Source organism: Gadus morhua, chromosome 16, assembly GCF_902167405.1.
Source record: "Gadus morhua chromosome 16, gadMor3.0, whole genome shotgun sequence".
NCBI classification, from domain to species: Eukaryota; Metazoa; Chordata; class Actinopteri; order Gadiformes; family Gadidae; genus Gadus; species Gadus morhua.
The window spans coordinates 2051177-2076180 of record NC_044063.1 but is presented as its reverse complement, the minus strand read 5'-3'; the positions used below and the strand labels follow the sequence as shown (position 1 = coordinate 2076180).

Sequence of the window (25004 nt, the reverse complement as noted above, 5' to 3'; positions counted from 1 at the left end):
CCGTGGGCTAGCTGTAGCGCCCTAGGCCAGCTGTAGCGTCCTAGGCTAGCTGTAGCGCCCTAGGCCAGCTGTAGCGCCCTAGGCTAGCTGTAGCGCCCTAGGCTAGCTCTAGCTCCGTGGGCTAGCTGTAGCTCCGTGGGCTAGCTGTAGCTCCGTGGGCTAGCTGTAGCGCCCTAGGCCAGCTGTAGCGTCCTAGGCTAGCTGTAGCGCCCTAGGCCAGCTGTAGCGCCCTAGGCTAGCTGTAGCGCCCTAGGCTAGGATGGATACAGAGAGGATCACAGAGGGACGTAGGGGCTGGTAAATGTGTTTTTAATGTTCTTCCAGTGGCACTGAGGGCCCTACTGCCCCTCTCCTACAGGCGCCCTGCTCTCCCTTCCCCACGCGAGTGTGTCACCCAGGATCACCTCAGGACACGGCTTGGAGCCCCAGCGGCACGGCCTCCAGCTCTAAGCTCCCCGGGACATTTATGGGCTGTGACCCCAGCGGGGGGGAGGGAGACGGGGGCTGGACCCGCTGAGGACCGGGACGACGGCAGCTTTATTGGTCCGATCAAATCAAAGGAAAGGATGTTTGTCTGTGGTCCCGTCTCTAGGAGGGCAGAACACGAGGCTTTCCTCCCCATCTAGACACTGAGGTAGTGGACCTGGATGTTGTCTGCAGGCGTCCATCACACACGCCTCTATTTACACCTCAGGACCTCCTCTAGAGGGTCACTGGGGTCTCCCAGCAGGGTAACCGCTCTCCCAGCAGGGTAACCGCTCTCCCAGCAGGGTAACCGCTCTCCCAGTAGGGTAATGGCTCCCAGCAGGGTAATGGCTCCCAGCAGGGTAACCGCTCTCCCAGCAGGGTAACCGCTCTCCCAGTAGGGTAATGGCTCCCAGCAGGGTAATGGCTCCCAGTAGGGTAATGGCTCCCAGCAGGGTAATGGCTCCTGGGTTCTGCTCTGTCTGCCTCCTGGCTGCTCTTCAGTGGGACCACAGAGAGCGGGAGGTAGGCTGTGGAGGGGGGCGTGGTGTGCAGCCGGCCACCCCTGAGCGGCTGGGCCTGTCCTGCCAGCAGGAGGGTGAAGGCAGTGGCCGGACTGTCCTCAGGTCAGGTGTGAGCGCTCCACAGGGCAGCCCGGCCGCGGTGTTCTGAGGTCGGGGTAGGACTGCAGCACGCTGTTCAGTGTTCACAGGCACAGGGTACTCCTCTTGGTTTGGTTTTGGCCTTATTGGCGTGTCTAGATTTGTAGCTTTTGAAAACATGATTGAAGATTCATATTCACATAATTTTTTTATTATTTGATGCATATTTACTTGAGGCCAGAGGAAATATTAATTTCCAGAAACGCTTTTTGGCAACATTATTGCTTTTAGGGGAAACCTGACAATGATATTTGGGAGGCTAAGGAACATCATTTTAAATGTTATCTTAATGGATATGCTTTTAACTTAATGCTTATTTAGCCATGAGTAAGACGAGCACGAGGCTAAAGAGGTTGCCAAGTATCATGGTATCGTTAACGATGCATAGAGTGCTCCGATCGCTCCACTAGATGTGTTCAGTGTTCTCGAGATGTGTTCAGTGTTCTCTAGATGTGTTCAGTGTTCTCTAGATGTGTTCAGGGTTCTCTAGATGTGTTCAGGGTTCTCTAGATGTGTTCAGTGTTCTCTAGATGTGTTCAGGGTTCTCTAGATGTGTTCAGTGTTCTCTAGATGTGTTCAGGGTTCTCTAGATGTGTTCAGGGTTCTCTAGATGTGTTCAGTGTTCCCTAGATGTGTTCAGTGTTCTCTAGATGTGTTCAGGGTTCTCTAGTTAATGGCGCATTTCCGCTGCAGGGTGCGGAACGGATCGGATCGCAAAGGTGCGGGTCGGATCGCGTTTCCACCGCCAAAAGTGGGCGTGACCCGGACTTTGCCGTACCCGTTCCGACCCCATTTTAGGGACTCCTCCGTTGCGGTACCCAAAACGAGACCAGACGCCTGAAAGGGTACCCTGGAATTCTAGCTACATGCCCCCTCCGTTGATTGGTCGACAGAATCGTCACTTCCGGGTGACGCGGGGATAAAAACAAACAAACAGTAGCCTCGAGGTATTATTCTTTACAATTAACATGTCGCGTAAAAAGCTTGCTTGGGCGAACAAGGAGGTGGAGACGTTCGTCTGCATTCTTGCGGAGGAAGACGTTGTTTACGATGTTTACGTAGCTGCCGCGGAGATCGACATCCGGCCTACCACAAAGGGTACTGTCGGCGGTGGAAACGCGACCTCGGAACTGAGCTGGGCTATACCGCCCCCTCCCTACCGCCCCTTTGCGATCCGATCCGTTCCGCACCCTGCAGTGGAAACGCGGCATAATAGATGTGTTCAGTGTTCTCTAGATGTGTTCAGGGTTCCCTAGATGTGTTCAGTGTTCTCTAGATGTGTTCAGGGTTCTCTAGATGTGTTCAGTGTTCTCTAGATGTGTTCAGGGTTCTCTAGATGTGTTCAGTGTTCTTTAGATGTGTCCTGTGTTCTCTAAAAGTGTCCTTTGTTCACTAGATGTGTTCTCTGGAAGTGTTCAGTGTTCTCTGGAAGTGTTCAGTGTTCTCTGGAAGTGTTCAGTGTTCTCTGGAAGTGTTCAGTGTTCTCTAGAAGTGTTCAGTGTTCTCTAGAAGTGTTCATTTGAGCGATGACTAACCCTGTTTTATCGGAGCGTTCCGCTGGTGATCTCACCGTTGTGACCGCGTTGCCCGAGGCCTTCGTTATCTCATGACAGACAGGGTCTTTCCCACGTACGGGCGCTGATAAGGATCCGGTAACAGCACGTTCACTCCCTACCCGGGCTCTGGGAGAATGCCCCCCCCCCCCCGGAGCTCATCACGCACCAGAGGAACGAGCGGGTTCCATTAGCAGTATCTGGGGCCCCATCTCCCGGCCCTCCGCTGTCTCTGGGCTGTCTCCCCGGGCCTCAGATACGGCCCTCTGCTGTCTGACGGCGGGCCTGTTCTCAGAGGCTGTTTCCCAATGTGAGCGAAGCGTGCTCAACGGCCGCCCTTTTGAGGACGCTACGTCATAGAACGCCGACAAGCACGGGTCCAATGTTGATGAACGCTCGGAAATTCGCGCCCTTTTCGCGTCCTTTGTTTTTGGGAATTCCGAGATCTTTCAAGGATGCATCGATGGATCCTCAACAAGCCAAAATACCCACAATCCCTTGCGTTCACACGCTGTGCGTGATATTAAAAAATTGCCTATGGAAAGCAGTACACATTGCTTTACACAAGTGAAGTTATTTGAACGTTTTCAGAAATATGAAAGGAAGTGTTCTAGCAAGGCTGCAGCCTTCCCTTTGGGAAGCAGCTGGAGGCTCTGGGAGGGAGGTGGCTCCATGGCTTCCTCTTTCTTATCCCAGTGTTTTAGTCCAACGCTGAAACATTGTTCGATGTTGAATGCCTTTGCGTGGGATCAGAGAGGGCTACCGTGAGGACCGGAGCCAGGGTGCCGGTTTGAATCCTCTTCTTCCACGCAGCTCGGCTCCACAATGCCTATTGAGGAGAACGCAACAAGTTTTTACAAGTTAGGAGTTAACTCGTTTGAGCCCCCATCCCTAACAGAGGAGTGTTGTGGAGACGCTGGACTGAGTAAAGCACTTAATGACAGGCAGGATTGTCTCGCAGCTCTCCAGTTCCACCAAGCCTCCTGGAATCAGCTCCTCTCCCCGTTTCAATGGCGCCTTTCAATGGACGGGCAGAGGAGAGAGAGAGGGGGGAGAGAGAGGGGGGAGAGGAGGGCCGGCTGGGATTGTGTCTGAGGCTCTCTTTGTCTGCCCTGTTGTAACAAACTCCCTCGCACACACACACCCCGTCACATCCCACACATACACACACACACACACCCTCACACAACACACATACACATACCCCATCAAAGAGACACACACATACACACACACACACACACACTCCCACCCCCCGCATAACCCACCGCACAAAAACACACACACACACACCCACCCCCTAGCACAAACTCATACACACCCACACCGTCACACACACACACCCCAACCAGTCTCTCACACACACACACACACACACACACACACACACACACACACACACACACACACACACACACACACACACACACACACACACACACACACACACCCCCTGACCTTGTTAGTGTGCGGTGGTTGTTGCGTCCCTCCCAGTCGGTTTGAGTAAAGAGACAACCAGTCGGTTCCACTTCTCATCGGTCGAACCCACACCGAGACACCAACAGTTTTACCTTTCATCCCATCAATTAAATCTATGTTCATCTAGTTCCTCAAACACGCTTCAGGCGTGTGTTTGGACCAGTGCCCCAGAGTAGCCCCCCTTAAACCCAGAGACCAGTGACTGGGAGCAGACTAATCCCTGGGAGGGCCCAGGCGTTCGCCCTCCTGTGCCGTTGAGGTACTGGTCTGTGTTTGTGGACCAGGACCGGACCTCGTGGGTTCTGGTCAGCAGACGACGGCGTCGAGGCGTCAGGGCTGTCAGCAGCCAGCTGTGTGTGGCGCCCGCCGCCCGCCGCCCGCCGCCCGCCGCCCGCCGCCCGCCGCCCCGTGCCGGCTCACTGGTTCCCCTGATTGCTCACGAGCTTCCCAGAGGAGCGCGTGGATGCTCTTTAGGAATTCTTTGATGGAGGCTGTTAATCTGTGATTGACCTCCCCCCGATCAGGTCAGGCTGAGCTCAGAGATGAGGGCCTGAGACGCGGTTAAGCCGGCCTCCTGGCCAGAGCCCAGCGTCCCAGAGGGAGACGATGGGAATGTTTAGAGGAGCAGGGCCGGAGCCACATGCCATCATTAAGATGAGGATCTGCTGTGGTAACGCGGTCGCTATGGTGGATCCTCCAGAGCCTTTGTTTACAGCCCCAGACCCGGGTTCAAGTGTCCCCTGTTTGGCCCTGCTGGGGCTGGACTAGGAATATAAGACGTAGCGAGCCCCCCCCCCCCCCCCCCGGCGCTGAGGCTGACCTGGGCCGTCCCCCCCAGCTCTCCTTGGCCTCACCTCCCTGCCTGGCCCCCCCATCAGTCGCCTCATTAGCCTGTCACTGCGCCGCTTCGGTTACAGGAAGGACCTCCACACACCCCTCCCCCCACTTCCTCCGGCTCCCACGCTAATGAAACCGGCGGGGCCTGGCTGCTGAGTGACGCGGGGCGCTCGTCACCGAGCGAGGAGGGCAGGCTGCTTGTCAGCCCACCTCCTCGCGTGTGCGTGTGCGTGTGAGTGTGAGTGTGTGGGGGTGTGTGTGAAAGCGATGGCACTAGACCCGTGATTATCAACCCTTTAATCTTAATCAGTTGAAGGATTCTGGAAGTACTTCAGGGGATCCCGGTGCCTAATCAAATTAGACCCTATTTATCTAACGAGTGGGTCGGGTTGGCTGGTTTTGATGTACGTCTTTGTTCCAATGTCCCGAACACGCTCGGAGAGCAACCGGAAAATCTGCCAGAGTTTGGCTGCTGGGCCGGCCGTTCGGCTGCCGCCATACGTTCCTCTGGCTGCTGGGCCGGCCGTTCGGCTGCCATGCGTTCCTCTGGCTGCTGCCGCTGCCAACAGCCTTGTTCCAGGGCAGCGTCCGGTCCACAGCTGGCCAGGACCTGCTCACACATTCACATGGAAGACACGTGGGCTACGAGGTGTAGCACCCACACCTACGGAGCGCCCAGTGGGTCCGTCCAATTCATCTTAGAAATGTATTGAGATGGTGTGTGTGTGTGTGTGTGTGTGTGCGCGTGCGTGCGTGCGTTAAAACCCAAGCGATGCGTTGCTCTCCTCCTCCTGTCGGTCGTCCCGATTGGTCGGCTGATATCCGCCCGTAGCGGCGGCGTGTAAAGGGTCACCAGCACTGTGTGGGGATTACCAGTATCACCAACCCGCCAACAGCTGTCCGCCGTCTCTGTACCGGTGACCTCCTGGCCCCGAGACTCCTGGGTTCAAGTGCTGAGTGACGACCTCGTTGCCACATGCGCTCAAGGAAGGAACAAGCCGGGGGTCAGAGGTCGGGGCCGAGGCCTCCTCGGGGTAGGGATCAAGCAGGAGCCACCAGACGGGAGGGGCCGGAAGCAGCTTACGCCGGCTCTGAGCTCTGCTGGGGGATCAGCTGCTCGTGTCTGACCCATATGTCCCCGTCCGGTAATGCACCTCTGCCCGCCGTCGCTGAGTCACGCTCCCAGCGAGCGGACTCAAGGCGGGCCGTAGGGCGTGAGGGCAGCGCTGGGGGGAGAACAACGCCCAGATACCGGGCACCTCACCCGGGGGCCTTCCCCCCACCTGACCCGGGCGTTATGGAGGAACTGAGGCTACAGAGCCCCCCCCCCCCCCAAGACTACGCCCCCATTGCTCTGAGGATGGGGTTTAACGAAGGCAGGAACAGAGCGTGGATTCTCGGGAAAAGTGGACATCTGCCAAATATTGGGCCTGATTAGATGGAGGTCTGGGTAGTGCTGTATCTCTCACTGATACAGTGAGAGATACTCTAAAGGAGTTCAACAAGCTGGAGCTCAACGTAGTTCTTTCAGCCCAACGTTAAGTGATGCTAGAGATGGCTGCTGCCCCCTCAGGTGAGCTCACCTGTAGACAATGCAGGGAATGTAAAGTATGGGCCAGCCAAGCGATGAATGGTGACAATATGCCCAGCCCTGATGGTGTTATGAAAACAAGAACATGTAATCCAATGATGGAGTGAACCTAGGACACACACACACACACACACACACACACACACATATACATGCACATAAACATTCCAACTCTTCATGAAGCCTTTGATGGAATTACAACTCATTCCAACATGATCCCCAGATTGCCGGCACATGGTAGTTATCATGACGATACTCACTGACTTCCTCTACATGCCGGAGAGAGGTGTGTGCGTGCGTGTGTATGTGTTTGTGTGTGTTTTAGCCGATGTGTGTGTTCGGAAAATTCTAAAATCGGTCCGTGGATCATTCTAAAATTCAGAATATAGCTTTTATTGGCTGGTTGGACTGATCGACTACGAAAACCATTGTCGGTCGCTCCCCTAGAGCTGTCGGTGTGTGAGAGTGATTCTGCAGGACAACGATGAAATAGCGACGAACACCAACAACAAAGGGGTTCATTCCCCGACAACACGTCCATACACGGCCTCCTGAACGGTGATATCTGTAAATCCATACTGTGTGTGTTTGTGTGCGTGTGCGTGCGTGTGTGTGTGTGTGTGTGTCCGCGGCGGCGTGTCTTCGTATCGCCCGCGCCTCTCTCGGGAGGTATCGTGTGTCCAGTGCGCCCCCGGAACGCCGCCTACGTCTTCGCGTGTCTCACACCGCTAGCGCGCCGGCCGTTCCCATGGCAACGTGCACAGGGCGATGGAGAGCTGTGCGAGCAGCACTGCCGCGGCCCCGGGTGAGAGGGGGGGGGTGCTCCTCCTCTCTGGGTGCTGCCTCCTCCTCTCTGGGTGCTGCAGAGAGGAGGAGGCCAGCAGTCCGTGGCTTTGATACGTCGATGTGGTCAACGCGTGTCCTGCTACACGCGTCGTGCTTATTGCACACTCTACTAACTGAAGGACACTTTGGGGAGGCAAGGGATGTTCTAAGTCAATGTACGGATTATGTCTAAGACTCGGATATTCTCGTCTCAAGAAACCGCTTCCAACGTCAGGCGTCCGCCTGACGTTGGAAGCGGTCAGGGAATCTCCGGGTTAAACATCCGCCTCTATCGATCAGCCAGCGATCGATCAGAACCTCTCGGCGTATTGTTTATTTATAGCCTACAAAAGGGATCCAACTATAAACGCAGGACGACGCTGGCTCTTCTGAATCCGCCTCGAGTGTGCAAGCCGTTCCTCAAACCCACCGACGCCGGGTAAATAAAGCGCTCTTTGTCGTCCTCTCCTGCGTTGACTCCTTCCACCTGGGAGCGCGATGCATGTGGCGTTCATCTGTGAACCACGGGGAAGGAAGTGCTCTCTATTTACATGCATTCCTTCCAGAGGGAGGGAGAGACTTCTCCACCTCCTAGTGTTTGAGTGGAAGTGGGGCGCCCCCCCCACCCCCACACACACACACACACACACACACACACACACACACACACACACACACACACACTCTCTGCGGGGGGTCGGTCTTCCTGCAGCAGCCCTGTGTGTTTTAATTACGCAGACTGTGAGGCAGAGTTTCCCACGTGGATGCAACACAGCCACACACAAACAGTGTTCCCGCCCAGCGCCCTGGGACCCCTGGCCCCTCTGGCGCCCATTCATGCACTCGCTCACTCGTTCATATTCCTGGGCTACAACGGGTTGCACCTTTCAGTCAGGTTCAAAGAGTGTAGAGGAATAGGCACTTAATGTATTAACTTATTGTTTGTTGTACGTCCTGGCACTTAAACATAGTACTTTGTGTAGCATCTTAAGATTCTTATCCTAGCTATCTCTGTAGTATACGGGGAATGGGTTAACCTAGTGATTGTTTGTGCTTGGCACTTGGTCCTATGAACATCCTTACTGTACCCACAGAGATATATATTGTTGTTTCTCTTTCTTTGACAAATGTGCTTATTGTAAGTCTCTTATCCCCATTTCATATTGAAACTGGAAGTTCTATTTTCTAAATTGTATATCACCTCATTTCACAATAATGACAGTAGTAATTCGCAGGAAGTTGAAGCTCAGGCCGAGGGGAAGTGACCCAAAGAGGAAGTGATGCCTCGGTCATTAACGGGGCAGGGCTGTGCTCTGAGCGCCACATGGAACGCGGGAGGTTCTCCTCCCTCCAGGACGGAGGGCGGTGCTGGATGTGACGTCACACCGTCATGTGAGCTCGGACCTCATTAAATCATCCGATGATGGCAGAGAGAGACAGTCGGCCTCTTCTTCCTCTCCCCCGGAGTGTGCCAGGGGGATCATGGCCCCCATGAAGGGAATAAACCTCTGATTTCCATGTCTTCGCTGAAAGGCTCTTGGTTCTAATTCTGTCCCTGGGAGTCGCATGATTCTCATTGTGTTCTGGAGGATTTAGAATTAGCCTCCTCTTTTCTCTCTCTCTCACACACACACACACACACACACACACACACACACACACACACACACACACACACACACACACACACACACACACACACACACACAGCACACACACACACAGTCACTCACACACAAACAGTCACACACACGCACGCAGTCACACCCCTTCCTAAAAGAAACACGGATTACATAAACACGCATAGTATGTCCACCCGCACGCTCAGACACAAAGAGACAAGCTCACAAACACACACGCAAGCTCAGACTAACACAGACATGCTTTCAAACACACACACAGATCCCTGTGTGTCTCTCCCTCTGCTACAGACTCTGTTTATATACTCGGCCCCGCGGGGTAAGTAGGCCCCCATCGATCACCATTGATCTAAAAGTGTATTGGGCAGCTCATAATGGGGTCCCCCCCGGGCCATGTCTGTTCAGTGTCTCTCCATCCATCTAGTATTAACCCCTTAAACCTGTTTGTCACAACGCACAGGGACATAAACACGCCTCTCTGAGTCCCCCGACCTCTGCTCCTCACACAATGTCTTATGAGACCACCAAGTCCACTTAGTTTCTGTTTTCTGAACCGATTCGGCTGCATAAATCACAAACGTTTGTCCACTGTTGCTCTGTGTGTGAGAGAGAGAGAGAGAGAGAGAGAGAGAGAGAGAGAGAGAGAGAGAGAGAGAGAGAGAGAGAGAGAGAGAGAGAGAGAGAGAGAGAGAGAGAGAGAGAGAGAGAGAGAGAGAGAGAGAGAGAGAGAGAGAGAGAGAGAGAGAGAGAGAGAGAGAGAGACTGCAGTAGCCATCGTCTGGTGAACAATAGAATCTCTGACCTGATAACAGTGGAATCGTAGCAGCTTTTGTTACGCACACACAAACCCACGCAGACAACGTTTTGGGCAGTCTATTGCTAGCCAAAACTCAGAAGGGTAACGGAGTGTTTACTAGAGGAATCAGAAGAATGTGAGACATCGTGGAGCAGTTTACTCGTTCAGCCGGTGACTCACGAGGCTCAGAGTCCAATAAAGGGGAATCCAGTTTAACCATGTTGGCATTTCACACCAATAAATCCAAAGGTGACTTCAATCTCTGCTTCTCGTTTCAGGAGTGAAAACCTGGACCTCATCGCCCTGTGGACTTTAACTACTGGCCTTTCCTGCTTCACCTGCAGATACTGAGGTGTGTGTGTGTGTGTGTGTGTGTGTGTGTGTGTGTGTGTGTGTGTGTGTGTGTGTGTGTGTGTGTGTGTGTGTGTGTGTGTGTGTGTGTGTGTGTGTGTGTGTGTGTGGGGGGCGGTGGGGTGCACGCGTAAGTGTTTGTGTGGGCGTAAGTGTATGTGGGTTCACTTAATTGGACATTCGTCACCTGCTCTTGACACTTTGTCAGATTGCACCCCATCTGGTTCTCTCACTACAACACAACACCTTTTGTTAAAGCACTGATACCTGTGGTGGTTGTTGGCTCCGTTCCACGCACCTGTGTGTGTTTGGCATGACGCCTGCCCTGACTCACAGCGCTGATCCGGGACCCAGTGCCTCTGCAGTCTGCCGGACCACACAGTGGTACGGAGTAGCCGCCCAGAGGGGAGGCTAGAGGCTCCAGGGCACCGGGGTCCTAGAGCAACGATGTGTGGTACTTTGTTATTGGGCTATATTGAAGCGACTGGCTATCAGCTAGCACTGAAGTGGATTAATAGCCTCTTGGATGATTTGGAAAAAAGTGGTCTCACTGTACAGAAGACAAAGACACAGAGACATTAAACATGACTCGACATCTGTCTTCTGGGAATATTCAGCCGTACAACCGGACCTAGCATCTGTCCTCTCTTTATATTTACCTAACCCTACCTCTTCCCCAAGGCCTCCTAGGAAGACAGGAACACGTTATATTTATAGCACTCATATAGTCCTCAAACTGCGCACACACCCAGCACAGTGTGTGTGTGTGTGTGTGTGTGTGCGACCTCGCGCTGAGGCTGATGTCAGCTGAAGAAGAGTTCCCTGTAGGCTCAACGAGGTTCCTTCACAAAAGTTCTTCGAGAGGATAGAAACATTTTAGTCAGGACACGATGAATCCACAATCCACTTCCTCTCTCCCCCCTCTCTCCCCTCTCCTCTCTCCCCTCTCCCCTCCCCTCTCCTCTCTCCCCTCTCATCTCTCCCCTCCCCTCTCCCCTCTCCCCTCTCTCCTCTCTCCCCTCTCCCCTCCTCTCTCCTCTCTCCCCTCTCCTCTCCTCTCTCCCCTCTCCTCTCCTCTCTCCCCCTCCCTTCATAATGAAGGCGTGACCCTGACTCATCACTTGTCAGTACTGATTGGTCTGTGGTAGAATCTGCGTGCATCACGGGTGACATCACGGATTACATCAGAGGCTTCCAGGGAAGTCCAACGTAACCGTGACGACAAGGTGGGGTCAGGGGTCACGGGGCCCCCTCTCCTGACGGTTTCACTTCCCGCGTCCGTCTCTGTTTACCGTCTCTGAACGCCGTGGCTCCAAGGCTCCAGTGATCGCTGTGCGGTATCACTTCTGGATTGTTGATAATGCGGACGTCCCGTCGCCCGAGTGTCTCCCACAACGTCCGCTCTTGTTTTCTGTTAATAATTCGCCGTGCGACGCGTCGACCACTCGGCCGTTGTTCCCTTCGTCCCTGATCCCTGGTTCCCTGGTCCCCAGGGGGGCAGAGCGCGGTGTGCGTCCCAGAGGGGGGGGCCTTGATGCGGGGACGGGTGGTCAGCGTGGCTCCCGGCCCGCCTCCCATACTGACGACGCCACCGTTTGATGTAGACCCAGTTAGACCAGGTACAGCTCGCCACGCTGCAGTGGGACGCGCTCTCTCTCCCAGCTCCTCCTGCGTGGCCGCCCGCCAGCGCTGAGCTGTGGAACGGTGCCGAGCTCCTGTATGTCTGTCTGTCTGTCTGTCTGTCGGAAGCACCAGCCATCTGCTCACAAGCCTCTCAGCGAGCCTGTTCTGCCACATTGTCTGGCTAATTTATGGCCATGCTAGCTATTATGACACAGCTAATGTTTACACTCGTAATCCTGAGAGCTCTCTCTCTCTCTCTCTCTCTCTCTCTGTCTCTGTCTCTCTCTCTCTCTGTCTCTCTCTCTGTCTCTGTCTCTGTCTCTCTTTCTCTCTCTCTCTCTCTCTCTCTGTCTCTGTCTCTGTCTCTGTCTCTGTCTCTGTCTCTCTTTCTCTCTCTCTCTCTCTCTCTCTCTGTCTCTGTCTCTGTCTCTCTCTCTCTCTGTCTCTTCCCCCCCTCCTCGTTGCAGTAAGGCGTTTGATTGGGATTAATTCATTTTGTTCGTAGTTCAACTCATTATCTGGGTATTGATTCCCAGGGTGGTGCACTGTGGAGGTGCCATCTACACGTCCATCTGTAGGGAAATACTGATGCTTTTAACCATGATCCGAAGCTGTTTGATTAGTCACATGACCATCTGCACACACACACACACACACACACACACACACACACACACACACACACACACACACACACACACACACACACACACACACACACACACACACACACACACACACACACACACACACACACACACACGAGAGAGAGAGAGGAAGGCAGCACGCAGAACACCTCATTCTCCTCTGATGCATTGCCTTGATGCCCCCCCCCCCCCCAACTGCAGCGGGGCTCCGTGCCGCCCCTCCCCCTCCATCAGCTCCGCCCACGTGCATCATTCCTCCGGTCGCGCTACGTCCGTCCTCCTCCATCAGTCCTCCCCCGGCCGGCCGTCCGTCCTCCGCTCGCTGGCTCTGTCATTAGCCGCCGCCGACTGGGCTAATGACCCACCTGGCAGGGGGGGGGGGGGGGGGGGGGAGAGAGAGAGAGAGAGAGAGAGAGAGAGAGAGAGAGAGAGAGAGGGGGAGGGAGAGAGGGGGAGGGAGAGAGGGAGAGGGAGAGAGAGAGGGAGGGAGGGAGGGAGGGAGGTCAAAGTGTGTGTGGGGGCGGTGGTGGGTGGGTGCTTGGTGAGGCACATCAGATGCCTGAATAATTACTATTTGTGAGTAATTAAAGGCATTAAACGCCCGTGTTTGGCCTTTTCATGTCTGCGTCGGTGCTGGATGTCTGCCCTGGGGCTTTGCACATCCTTAATGATGTTTTTAATGCGCTTTTAGCCGAGCGCTCTGCCTCGCCTTCACATTTCTTTAGTGAGGTTGTCTGGCAGCGCTGGTGGGCGGGAGGGCTCTGAGATCAGCCTCAGACTACCTCAGCCCTCGCCCCGCAGTCAGCATGGAGCCCCTCCCCACGCTCTCACATGAGCTCTCATTTTGAAATAGCGCCCTCAGTTTGAACGGTTGGCATTTTGACGTTAATATGTTCAAACCTACGGTTTGGATTAAGTTACTTGTCTATCATCACAACGGTATGTTTTGTGGGCTCTCCCAGCCCAGTGTGTGATGGTGCTCTGCTCCATCAGAACATGGTTCCCTGGGATGCTGTGTGTTCCCAAGCCTTCCCCAACACCTCTCCCCCCTGCACTTTGTGGACTGTGTCTTTTGGTCTCTGTGTTGTAGCGGCACTCAGAGATATGGCGCTAAGCTCTGCTACAGAGCTGACCTCTCTCTCTCTCTCTCTCTCTCTCTCTCTCTCTCTCTCTCTCTCTCTCTCTCTCTCTCTCTCTCTCTCTCTCTCTCTCTCTCTCTCTCTCTCTCTCTCTCTCTCTCTCTCTCTCTCTCTCTCTCTCTCTCTCTCTCTCTCTCCTCTCTCTTCCCCCCCCCCCCTTCCTCTCCTCTTTCTGCTCTCTCTCCCCCCTCTCTCCCCTCCCCCCCTCTCTCTCCCCTCCCCCCCTCTCTCTCTCTCTCCCCCCTCTCTCCCCTCCCCCCCCTCTCTCTCCCCTCCCCCCCTCTCTCTCTCTCTCCCCCCTCTCTCCCCTTCCCCCCTCTCTCTCCCCTCCCCCCCTCTCTCTCTCTCTCCCCCCTCTCTCCCCTGTTCCCGGGCCATAATGAGTCCATTCTGCAGCGCTGCAGCTGGGTTCAGGAGATGTGAGGGTGGATCTGACGGGCTCTGGCAGAAGGGGCCTGAGGCTGGGCCGTGTCTCTGTGTTGGAGAACATGGACGCGCTGAGGCCGTTGCTCCACAAAGACCTGATACACGTGTGGCGCTGGAGGGAGCGTGGTTATGATGTGGGGCGATCTGTTACCACGCCGGGCCGGCTGGTCGGTGAGGCTGAATGGTGGGGCTGGTTCTGGACACCCGGGGGTCCGCTGATGGTATCTCACTGCTGACTGAAGGGCGGTAAGCGTTCTCCAGCAAAAAGGGGCTGCTGCTGCCAAGGCTCACTGCTGCCCCCACAGGCTGACACTAGGCCTACACATATTAAATTAATATTCAATATCACAGAAAAGGCTATTGATGACCAACCCTGGGGAAGATCCACAGCTATGGGCCCGTGTCTAATGTCTGCCGTCTAATGAGGCCTGTTCTATTCTTAGTGCAGGACTCGCGCTGCAGGGTGGTACAGGCTGCCGTAGTAAACTCCTCCCTGGAGACAACGGTTGTGGAATGGATTTCAACAAGTATTTTTCAGCCATCTTGTTATTTCTGCCTTGCGTAAGAAAATATCGAAACAGAATACAAAGTTGGCAAAAGCTTCTCCCACTCCAGGGACCTTTCTGCAGACGGGGAAACACTCGATGAGTTGTAGAATAACAACGTGATGCTCTGGGCTGGATCAAACGTCCTGTGCTGGACCCGGTCCAGATCTGCAGGATTAGACTGGAGAAGATTGATGGAGCCCAGCTGTGGGGGCCGATGGTACGACCGACCCCGCACCTCAAAGGGGGCTCTACAGAGAGCCTTTCAAAAGGAACGACCGCGACGAGGGGACGTTAAAGGAGAAGCATTAATGGGTCACGGGTGGATGAGACTCGGCAACGTTTGGGATCTGGTTTGATTGTTGTATACTTGGCAGAGAGCTCAGGCCTGTATGTAAGCGAGGTTGAGATACCAGCAGAACCTCACGAGGAAGAGGAGGCTGCTTTGATCCTGGAGAGAGACTCGACAAAGCGTTTAAGAACAGGGTCAGGCAAGAAAGATGGAAAATAATTCCGCTGGTTAGGAGGGGAGGTGAGGAGGAGGAGGAGGAGGAGACGTCTGCAACGCTGCATTGATGGATCAAATGAACCCACAGTGTCTTAAAAGGGAAGCTGGTTCTTAAAAACCCATTCTCAGGCCCTGTCCTATTAAGGAACGCTATTATGGTCCACTGAGGCTTTCTGCTCAGCACGTCATGTCTTATTTCTGGCACTGCCCCCCCCCCCCCCCCCCCCACGCAAAAGGGAATTATGTCCCTTTCGCTCACGGCTGCTCTTCATTAAGCCGTCGAATGAGCCCTCTTCATCGAGCTCTCAAACTCTTCCTCCCTCATACACGCTCACCTCCCGACCACTTACCGGAGATCTGCATTCTGCCGACCAATGAGTGAAGAGAAGACCCTGTGATATGGGCCACTCGCAGCTAGTCGGCCTCTACACCTGTAGGCAGAGACAACGATGTCTCTCTCTCTGGTTGACTCTCTGTCTCTCTGTCTCTGTCTCTCTCTCTGGTTGACTCTCTGTCTCTCTGTCTCTGTCTCTCTGTCTCTCTGTCTCTGTCTCTCTCTCTCTCTCTCTCTCTCTCTCTCTCTCTCTCTCTCTCTCTCTCTCTCTCTCTCTCTCTCTCTCTCTCTCTCTCTCTCTCTCTCTCTCTCTCTCTCTCGATCCACAAAACATGTTCATATCTAAACCAATGCGCACACACACAAGCTACATTCTAACCCTTCCCAGCCTAAACAACCCAGGCACGCACGCACGCAAACACACACACAAACGGACGCCCGCCCCCGCTCTGACACCAGATGTGCACTGGAGACCGGGTGCTGACAGGTGTCACCATCGCCATGGGTACTCTCCCAGATGAGAGAGGAGATGTGAGAGGTTTTATTGCTGTAGTGTCTGCTCCCTCTACTAGGGTGCAATGTGACACGCCATCAAAGTGCACCCAGTGCACCCAGATAAAACTAGCTAGGTCTTCAGTCTTAATCTGCAGCCAGGCATTACCATAACCCACGTGTCTGTGTGTGTGTGTGTGTGTGTGTGTGTGTGTGTGTGTGCGCGCCTGCGTGCAAACTGCGAACACATGCACCTCTTTGCCCCCGTGTGATAATAATATCCCTTGTCAGCCTCATGGAGATTAGCCCTGACTGGAGAAATCCTCTGTCATATCTCTCTCTCTCTCTCTCTCTCTCTCTCTCTCTCTCTCTCTCTCTCTCTCTCTCTCTCTCTCTCTCTCTCTCTCTCTCTCTCTCTCTCTCTCTCTCTCTCTCTCTCTCTCTCTCTCTCTCTCTCTCTCTCTCTCTCTCTCTCTCTCTCTCTCTCTCTCTCTCTCTCTCTCTCTCTCTCTCTCTGCTCTACAGTTATGAGTGCTGTTTAGTCGCATGCTGTCAGGGTCCTTCCCCCTGTGTAGATGAACCCTAATCTATGTGTCGTTTTGAATACACAGTTCGCATTTGTTTAACATCAGGACAACGGCTGCTGCTGCTCTGGGAAAGGTTTGTAACCATCTCTCCCCCCTCCCTCGTCCACAGTCCAGCGCTGACCACAGAGAGGAGGAGGACGAAGGAGGAGGACGAAGGAGGCCTAGCCACGGCAGCAGTCGACCGCGGCCCCCCTGGACCAGTGGAGCCCCCCCCCCCAAGCCATAGAAGGAAAGCAATGGTTTTGGGAGCTGGAGGCCATAGCAGCATCGATAGAGTTTGCGTGGGTGGCATCCTCTTCCCTTCAGCGAGCCCCCCCCCTGCCCCGGGATGCCCCCCCGCCGCCCGGCCCTGAGCTCCCCCAGGGAGACATGAGCAGCTACCGCGACCGGGGGGTCACCTGCACCTCCTCGGACCTCCTGCTGGACGGAGGAGGAGGAGGGGGAGGGGGGCTGCCTCTCTCGGCCTCCCAGCATGCACTGCTCCGCCCCCTGCCCAACGGACACCCGGGGGACCCGACGGGCGGGCCCCGGCTCTCGGTGCCCAAGATGGGGGTCCGGGCGCGCATCGCCGAGTGGCCCCCGCGGCGCTCCCACTCCCGGGAGTCGCTGCTGGAGAACGGCGGCCGAGACCGCCACGCCGCCCCCGGCCGCGCGGCGGACGGGGGGCTGGTGCGGGGGGGCGTGGCCCGGCTGCCGCGGCGACGGGCCAAAGAGGACGAGTACCACGGGGGGGCGTCGGAGCGGGGCTCCATGTGGAACCTGCGGGCGTTCCCGCCGCTGCGGCAGCGCTCCAACAGCGAGATGACCCTCAGCGAGCAGGACGAGCTGGAGGTGGGTGGCCTCTGGGGGGGGGTGGGGGGGTTAGGACAGGTCCTCCTCCAGGATCCTCTGGGGGGAGGAGAACCTGTTCTAATATTTATAGATTACAACAGGTCCTCCTCTCTGGTCCTCTGGGTGGCGCTACGTGGAGGGGTTGTGTCAGATCAGGGTCCCGGCCCCACGGTGTGAGCACTGTGCACCGTAGCGACTAGGGCCCGACCGATTCATCGGCCTGCCGATTTAATCGGCCGATTATAGCCTTTTTGAAAATAATAAGCCAAAAAGACGCCAGTTACAACCGATTTTTTATTTTTTATTTTTTTTTATTTTAAATGTTATTGCGCTTAGTATCCTGCAGATTGCGCTCCTACTCGCCTCGCTAACTAACAACTTTAGCTGGAGTAAAAAAGGGGAGATTGAATTTTACCGTACAACATGAAAGCACGCTCACTCAGGCAGCTGCGCGCTCACCTCACCAATGTACACAAGACGCGTTGTTTGAGCATGTTGTGCCTGTTTTTCTTTAGGTCCCAGGCCATGTTCATTTGTTATACTGTAGACTCTTAACGGTGAGACCATACTGCTCAGCACGCACGTGTTAGTCACTGCTCACGAGCGTAGCACATTGGGAGTTAGTTATTTATTTTACATTACACTAATTTTTGACTGTAAATGTATTCTGAAACACTCAAAGGTTCTGCATTCAATTCACATATTCGTCAAAAGTGTTTAAAGTATATTTAAGGTATCAAAAACTACGTTTTATATGCTTTTTTTTTTTTTTAATCGGCCGATTAAATCGTAGTCGTAATTTTTCTCTGAAAATAATCGGCATCGGCATCTGCACTCAAAAATCAATATCGGTCGGGCCCTAGTAGCGACCCGTTCCCCCGTCCGTAGAGATGTATGGAGAGGAGGTTTCCCTTGGCGTAGGGGTTGGGGTCGTGTTAGGTCTGTACCCTGATCTGTACCCTAACTCCCCCAGGTGGAGGGTCACGGCGGGGGCCTGGGCCAGGGCAGCCTGTACCGGGAGTACGGCAGCACCTCCTCCATCGACGTCCAGGGCCTCTCGGAGCAGAGCTTCCTCGACATGCTGCACCAGCTGCACCAGGAGCGGCCCCCGCAGCACGGCCCGCCGGGGGGGCCCCCGCGCACGCTGGCCGCCCCGGCGGGGCCCTCGCCCCAGCCCGCCGCCGGCGAGGGGCGGGTCCGGAAGAAGAGCGGGGGCACGGAGTCGTCGCTGGGCTCCTCCTCCCTGTTCCGGAAGCTGCGCAGCTCCAGCCGCGGGGAGCTGGACAGGGGGGACCCCGGCGAGGAGGGGCCGGGCCGCGCCCCCATGGACCCCTCCTACAGGCCCTGGGTGTGCCCCAAGAGCTTCGTGCACTTCGACGCGCAGAGCGTCCTGTTCGACCTCCACGCGGCGGCGGCGGCGCGAGGCCCCGCCTCCCAGCGGAGGAACACGGCCACCGGGGCGTCGGCCTCGCGCGGCTCCACCGCAGAGCCCGCCTTCCCCAGCACGGACGACCTGACGCTGGCCCTGGGCCCCGCCGGGCCGGGGGCCCCGGAGCCCGCCGACCCCCCACACGGGGGCCCCGGGCCCCAGCTGCTGCTCTGCTGCCCCCACTTCCTGAACGAGACGGGGGGCCACGGCGAGCGCAACGTCAGCTTCCTGAGCTCGGGCGGGGAGGGGGGCGAGGGCGGCCGGGGCTGGCTGCGGCGCTCCAACGCCAGCGTGGCGGTGCTGGAGGTCCCCATCGAGCAGAGGGTCACCCGCCTGGACCAGCTGAAGCTCTACAGCCTGGAGCACGTGGACCTGGGGGCCAAGTACTACCGGGACTACTTCCACGGCAAAGGTACACGCACGCACGCACACACGCACGCACGCACCAGGGATGGAAATTAACACCCGCCACACGCCATTTGCGGGTGGATTTGTATGGTGGCGGGTGAATTGTGTCACTTCACCCGCCACTGTGGCGGGTAATACTTTCCAGTCAGGTCCGATCAAATTTGCATATCTAATACATTCGTTATACGGCGCTGCACAGTTCCACAACCATTACTGTCAACATCCGGGCCCCTTCTTCCTCTACGCCTCTTTTGCTGAACTGCGACTGTCAATATCCGGGATAATATCGGTAACAGGGCTCTCAAGTCTCACGCGTTCGGCTCGAGACACACGCAATTCAACCCATGCACACGCTCACACGCCACACGTAGGGTAACCAGACCTCCTCTTTTGCCCGGACATGCCCTCTTTTTGACACACTTTTAAAAAATTTGTGTGTCGGAATTTCAAAATCGTCCGGGATTTTATTAAAGCCTCATATATGTTCACATTGAGTTTGCGTTGCGTTTCTCTGGGTCGTTCACAAACTAGTTAGGCTACGCCCTCCCCAACTCAGTTCTGTTCGCTTTGCATTGGTGGAAGTGAGTAGGGGGAGTGGTTAAGTAGAGCCTTCAGATTGGACGGTTTGACCTACTCAGTTACTGTCGTGTTTTGTATTTATTATTTTACCATTATTGTTTTATAGGGACAAACATTAACAAATTTCTCCTACAGGGGATTGATAAAGTTCTATCTATTGAACAGAAAGAAACACTTGGTCATACTTTACACACTTTACCACAGCATTGGCCTACTGAATGCCACAGATATATTTTCAGCATTGGACTGAATGCCACACATATTTTCTTCTGAATATTAGTGTTAAGGGCATATAATGCTTACTATCATACGTTAGTTACCATGTCTGTGTGGACACATTTGTATGCAGTCACATGTAAATACAAAAAATCAAATTTTCCTATTGACTTATGATGGTGTAGCCAAGCATGTTGTTTTATTATTAATATGTCAATTCGTTTTTTAATGAAAATACTTTGTATAGATGAATTATCCCCTTGTCATCGTAACACCCACTGATGTGTATGAAAAACACTTTTCTTATCTATTGTTACTATTATATTGTTTAAAATGTACGCATATATTAAAAAATATATAGCGTATAAAAAGTGGCTGGTAAAAAAGATGAGTGGCTGGTAGATTTTTAAATCTACCTGCCACAGTGGCTGGTGGGCAAAAAAGTTAATTTCCATCTCTGGCACGCACGCACGCACTCGCTCACTCTCTCTCTCCCTTATGAGTACACTCACTTTTACGTATGCACTCACTCTTGCATGCACACACACACACGCACACAAACACATTTATGCGCACACACACACACTTTCAGAACACTCGTCGAGACCCTAGATCAGGAAGTACATTCTGTTACACTAACGTGACTGGCTGTCTTACCTACCTTGGAAACAGGAATTGAATGCTTATTATTACACGTCGGTTCCTCCTGGACACTTACATTTCTTATCACAGACTTTGGTTTTGTGTGTTTGTGTGTGTGCGTGTACGATAACCGATCTGAGGGAAGTCGTTGGCGTTTAACGCAGAGACGTACACGCCCCTGCTTCTGTGGTTCCTCTCCTCCAGGGTCCAGAGCCGTCCTTATGTCGGGTTGTGTGGTTCCTCTCCACCAGGGTCCAGAGCCGTCCTTATGTCGGGTTGTGTGGTTCCTCTCCTCCAGGGTCCAGAGCCGTCCTTATGTCGGGTTGTGTGGTTCCTCTCCTCCAGGGTCCAGAGCCGTCCTTATGTCGGGTTGTGTGGTTCCTCTCCACGTAGTGACGGGCCGACCTTGGGCTCTGACCTGTGTAAATGACTGATTGATTCCCCATGAATGCGGTATTGATCGCTGGGTATCGTTCAGCCTGCGCACCGTCCCACCACTGCCTTCAGCTCCCGTTCTGCGCTGCCGTCTCCTTCTGGACGGATCTCCCCGTACTGTCAGAATAATATAATAATATTTATATACTTTATTTGTCAGACAGGTCTGAAATTAGTTTTGCGTCCATTTAGTTGCTCCATTGTGACTTAACACATACATTTAACATGAGTTGTCCATAGTGTACATTGTAGGGCATTGCATCACACACCACAAACAGAAAACAGAAAAACACAAACACATAGAAGACATAAACATAAAAGTCCCTTCACCGTCTCCTTGATCTGGAGATGGATTCGGTATCGTTCGCCCCCTCTCCTTCAGAGTGACCGTACAGAGGTTCAGATCTGAGGGGAGTATGGGGCCTTTCCTCATCTCAGGAGGAGAGGAAGGTTTTACTGAAGCACATCATCTAATACCTGAATGTTGTATCAATAATAATGAGGTTATTATCGACGTGATATGGATTAGAAAAACCAAACATTTGAAGAATTCTGGTTTATGTTTCACCACGGTGGATAGACTTTGGACCTCCGTCTTGAAGCCCCCCCCCCCCCCCCCCCCCCAATGCGCCCACAGCACCTGTCCGGGGGTGTCTAGACGTTACCTCACCCCGGCTGCGCTTTCTTCCAGAACATTCCAACTACTTCGGGACGGACGACAAGCTGGGCCCCGTGGCCCTCAGCATCAGGAGGGAGAAGCTGGACGACACCAAGGACCTGAAGGACCAGTACCAGTACCGGCTCATCGTCAGGACCAGTGAGGTACGCCCAGTCCGCCCAGTCCAGGCTGAGGGCCACTAGGGCCGGTGTGAACGCAGGCTGCTGTCCTGTAGGGGGGGGGGGGGGGGGGGGGGGGGGGGGGGGGGGGTGTGTGTGTGTGTGTGTGTGTGTGTGTGTGTGTGTGTGTGTGTGTGTGTGTGTGTGTGTGTGTGTGTGTGTGTGTGCGTGAGGTCAAGTCTTTCAGTGTGTTGTGTGTGCCATGCATCTTTGATGGGCATCATGAGTGCTTTCGACTTCCTGCCTCGGTTGCCCGCCCCGCCCTAATGGGTCTCTCCGTCGGCCTCGGACGTAGCCCAGCCTGCCTTCTCCTCGCTCGTTCGCCCTTTCTCTCTTGCCCTTAATCTCTCTCTCTCTCTCTCTCTCTCGCCCTCTCTCCCTCTAACTTTCTCTCTCTCTCGCCCTCTCTCTCTCTCGCCCTCTCTCTCTCCCTCCCCCTCTTTCTCTCGCCGCTCTGCCAGTGGAAAATTCCACCTGCGTTCACAGAGCAAAGCCAAACCAAACACTGGCAGGCCGTGCAGAGACCAGCGGGCCGAGCACCTGATCCACCGGGTTCACGGGGAGCACCTCTGTCTGGTGGCGTCCCAGAGGCGCTGTGGAGCGCGCTCTCCCTCACCAGAACCTCAGAACCTCCGCACTGCAGGAGGTCACGCACACGTTAGGGAGGAAGCTCTACAATAAGCTGGGGGGTGAGGTTAGCCTTTCTAAGAATGATTTACAGACTAAAACCCTGATAACTAAAGCCATGGAAGGACGTGTAAAGGCCACGCTCATTACCGATACCCGATGCGTGGACAACCCGGTCGCCGTGTTGATTCTGCTGAGTCGGTGGTCACTGCCCTGGGCGTTGGACCGGCCACCCCGGCCCTCGTCGCCACGGTGACACCGTGGCGGATGTCTTGCGCAGAGCCCGTTGTAAACAACGGTCCACGTCCTCATTGAGCGCTTTTATGCAGTCTTGGTTAGGAGCTTCCCCACTTCCTGAGGTGATCACCCACCAGCACTCACCCCCATCCCCCTCCCCCCCGGAGAGCTGTCTGCCCCCCTCCCCCTCTCGGAGAGCGGTCAGCCCCCCCCCTTCCGAGGGCCACTGTCTGTTTGTTCCTGGATTACATGGCTGCCCGGCTTCATCACCTTACAATGGCCGTGTTCTGTTCCTCTGAGTCAACAGACGGCCGTTCACAGGCCGAGCTTCATGTCCCCACACCCTCCCACACTCACACACCCCCGTCAGAGAGGGAGGGAGGGAGGGGGAGAGAGGGATGGAGGGAGAGGGGGAGAGGGAGGGGGAGACTCTTCTCAGACCTATTTTCTCCGATCCATAAATTCTATGGAGAAGTGCTGACACAGCAAAATGGAAGTAACACATTTTGCCCCCCTCCCTCTCTCGCTCTCTCCCCCTGTCCGTTTTAACTCAGCCCATCATACATAAACACACACACACACACACCTTAGGCCCCCTTGCCGTACAGGATGTCGGTCAATCAGTGTGACACCGGGGCTGACTAGTTTAAAGCATCACTCTATCATTTAGCCTGGCTGGTGTCTCTCGGGTTACAGTTGCCCCCGGTAACCGCTTCCAGACTGTACACATCCCCTCTCGAGCTCCACCGTCTGACTCCTGCATCTTTAATGAGGTGTTGATGAAGATGCGTGTGTGACAGTGGACGCGTGTGTGTGCGTATTGATGCGTGTGTGTAACAGGGTGTGTGTGTGTGTGTGTGTGTGTAACGGGGTATGTGTGTGGATGGAACTGATAGAAAGAGTATCTATTGATTTATTGATCTCTGTTTTAACCATGGTTGTCTGTGTGTGTGTCTGTTTGTCTGTCTGTCTGTCTGTCTGTGTGTGTGTGTGTGTGTGTGTGTGTGTGTGCGCCCCCAGCTGGTGACGCTGCGCGGGTCCATCCTGGAGGACGCGGTGGCGTCCACGGCGCGGCATGGCGCGGTGCGCGGCCTGCCCCTGAAGGAGGTCCTGGAGCAGGTGGTCCCGGAGCTCAGCGCCTCCTGCCTCCGGCTGGCGCTCAGCACGCCCAAGGTCACCGAGCAGCTGCTGAAGCTGGACGAGCAGGGGGTGAGCTAGCCTCGTGCGCCCCCGATACGTAGAGCTAACCTCGTGCGCCCCGATACGTAGAGCTAGCCTTGTCCGCCCCCGATACGTAGAGCTAGCTACATCCTCCCCTGATACGTAGAGCTAGCTACATCCTCCCCTGATACGTAGAGCTAGCCTCATCCTCAAAGTCAGCTTTATTGTAAATTACCAAAAATGTGCAAGACGACAATAAGAGACAAAAAAAAGTAAAGTAAGATGAGTAATATTTACAATCAATAAATAAATAAATGGAAGGTTCCACCCCTGATACGTAGGGTTAGCTTCACCGAGCCTGATACATAGAGTTAGCTTCACAGAGCCTGATACATAGCGTTAGCTTCTCAGAGCCTGATACATAGATAGCTTCACAGAGCCTGATACATAGAGTTAGCTTCACAGAGCCTGATACATAGTTAGCTTCACAGAGCCTGATACATAGAGTTAGCTTCACAGAGCCTGATACATAGAGTTAGCTTCACAGAGCCTGATACATAGAGTTAGCTTCAAAGAGCCTGATACATAGAGTTAGCCTCACAGAGCCTGATACATAGAGTTAGCTTCACAGAGCCTGATACATAGTTAGCTTCACAGAGCCTGATACATAGAGTTAGCTTCCCAGAGCCTGATACATAGAGTTAGCTTCACAGAGCCTGATACATAGAGTTAGCTTCACAGAGCCTGATGCATAGAGTTAGCTTCACAGAGCCTGATACATAGAGTTAGCTTCACAGAGCCTGATACGTAGAGTTAGCTTCACAGAGCCTGATACATAGAGTTAGCTTCACAGAGCCTGATACATAGAGTTAGCTTCACAGAGCCTGATACATAGTTACCTTCTCAGAGCCTGATACATAGTTAGCTTCACAGAACTTGATACATAGCGCTAGCTTCACAGAGCCTGATACATAGCGTTAGCTTCACAGAGCCTGATACATAGAGTTAGCTTCACAGAGCCTGATACATAGAGTTAGCTTCACAGAGCCTGATACATAGTTATCTTCACAGAGCCTGATACATAGAGTTATCTTCACAGAGC

General features: G+C 54.3%; 1 protein-coding gene across 2 annotated transcripts in view; it reads left to right on the top strand.

Moving 5' to 3' along the window:
* Nucleotides 1-25004, top strand: part of sipa1l3 (signal-induced proliferation-associated 1 like 3) — a 65041-nt gene that overhangs the window by 13777 nt on the left and 26260 nt on the right. For both annotated transcript variants that reach the window (XM_030380840.1, XM_030380839.1), the window contains exons 2-6: nucleotides 10127-10200; nucleotides 16610-17331; nucleotides 18305-19172; nucleotides 21732-21862; nucleotides 23762-23950. In XM_030380840.1, the coding sequence (XP_030236700.1) occupies nucleotides 16870-17331; nucleotides 18305-19172; nucleotides 21732-21862; nucleotides 23762-23950 (1650 nt within the window). In that variant the 5' untranslated portion in view covers nucleotides 10127-10200; nucleotides 16610-16869. The remainder of the gene's footprint in view (nucleotides 1-10126; nucleotides 10201-16609; nucleotides 17332-18304; nucleotides 19173-21731; nucleotides 21863-23761; nucleotides 23951-25004) is intronic.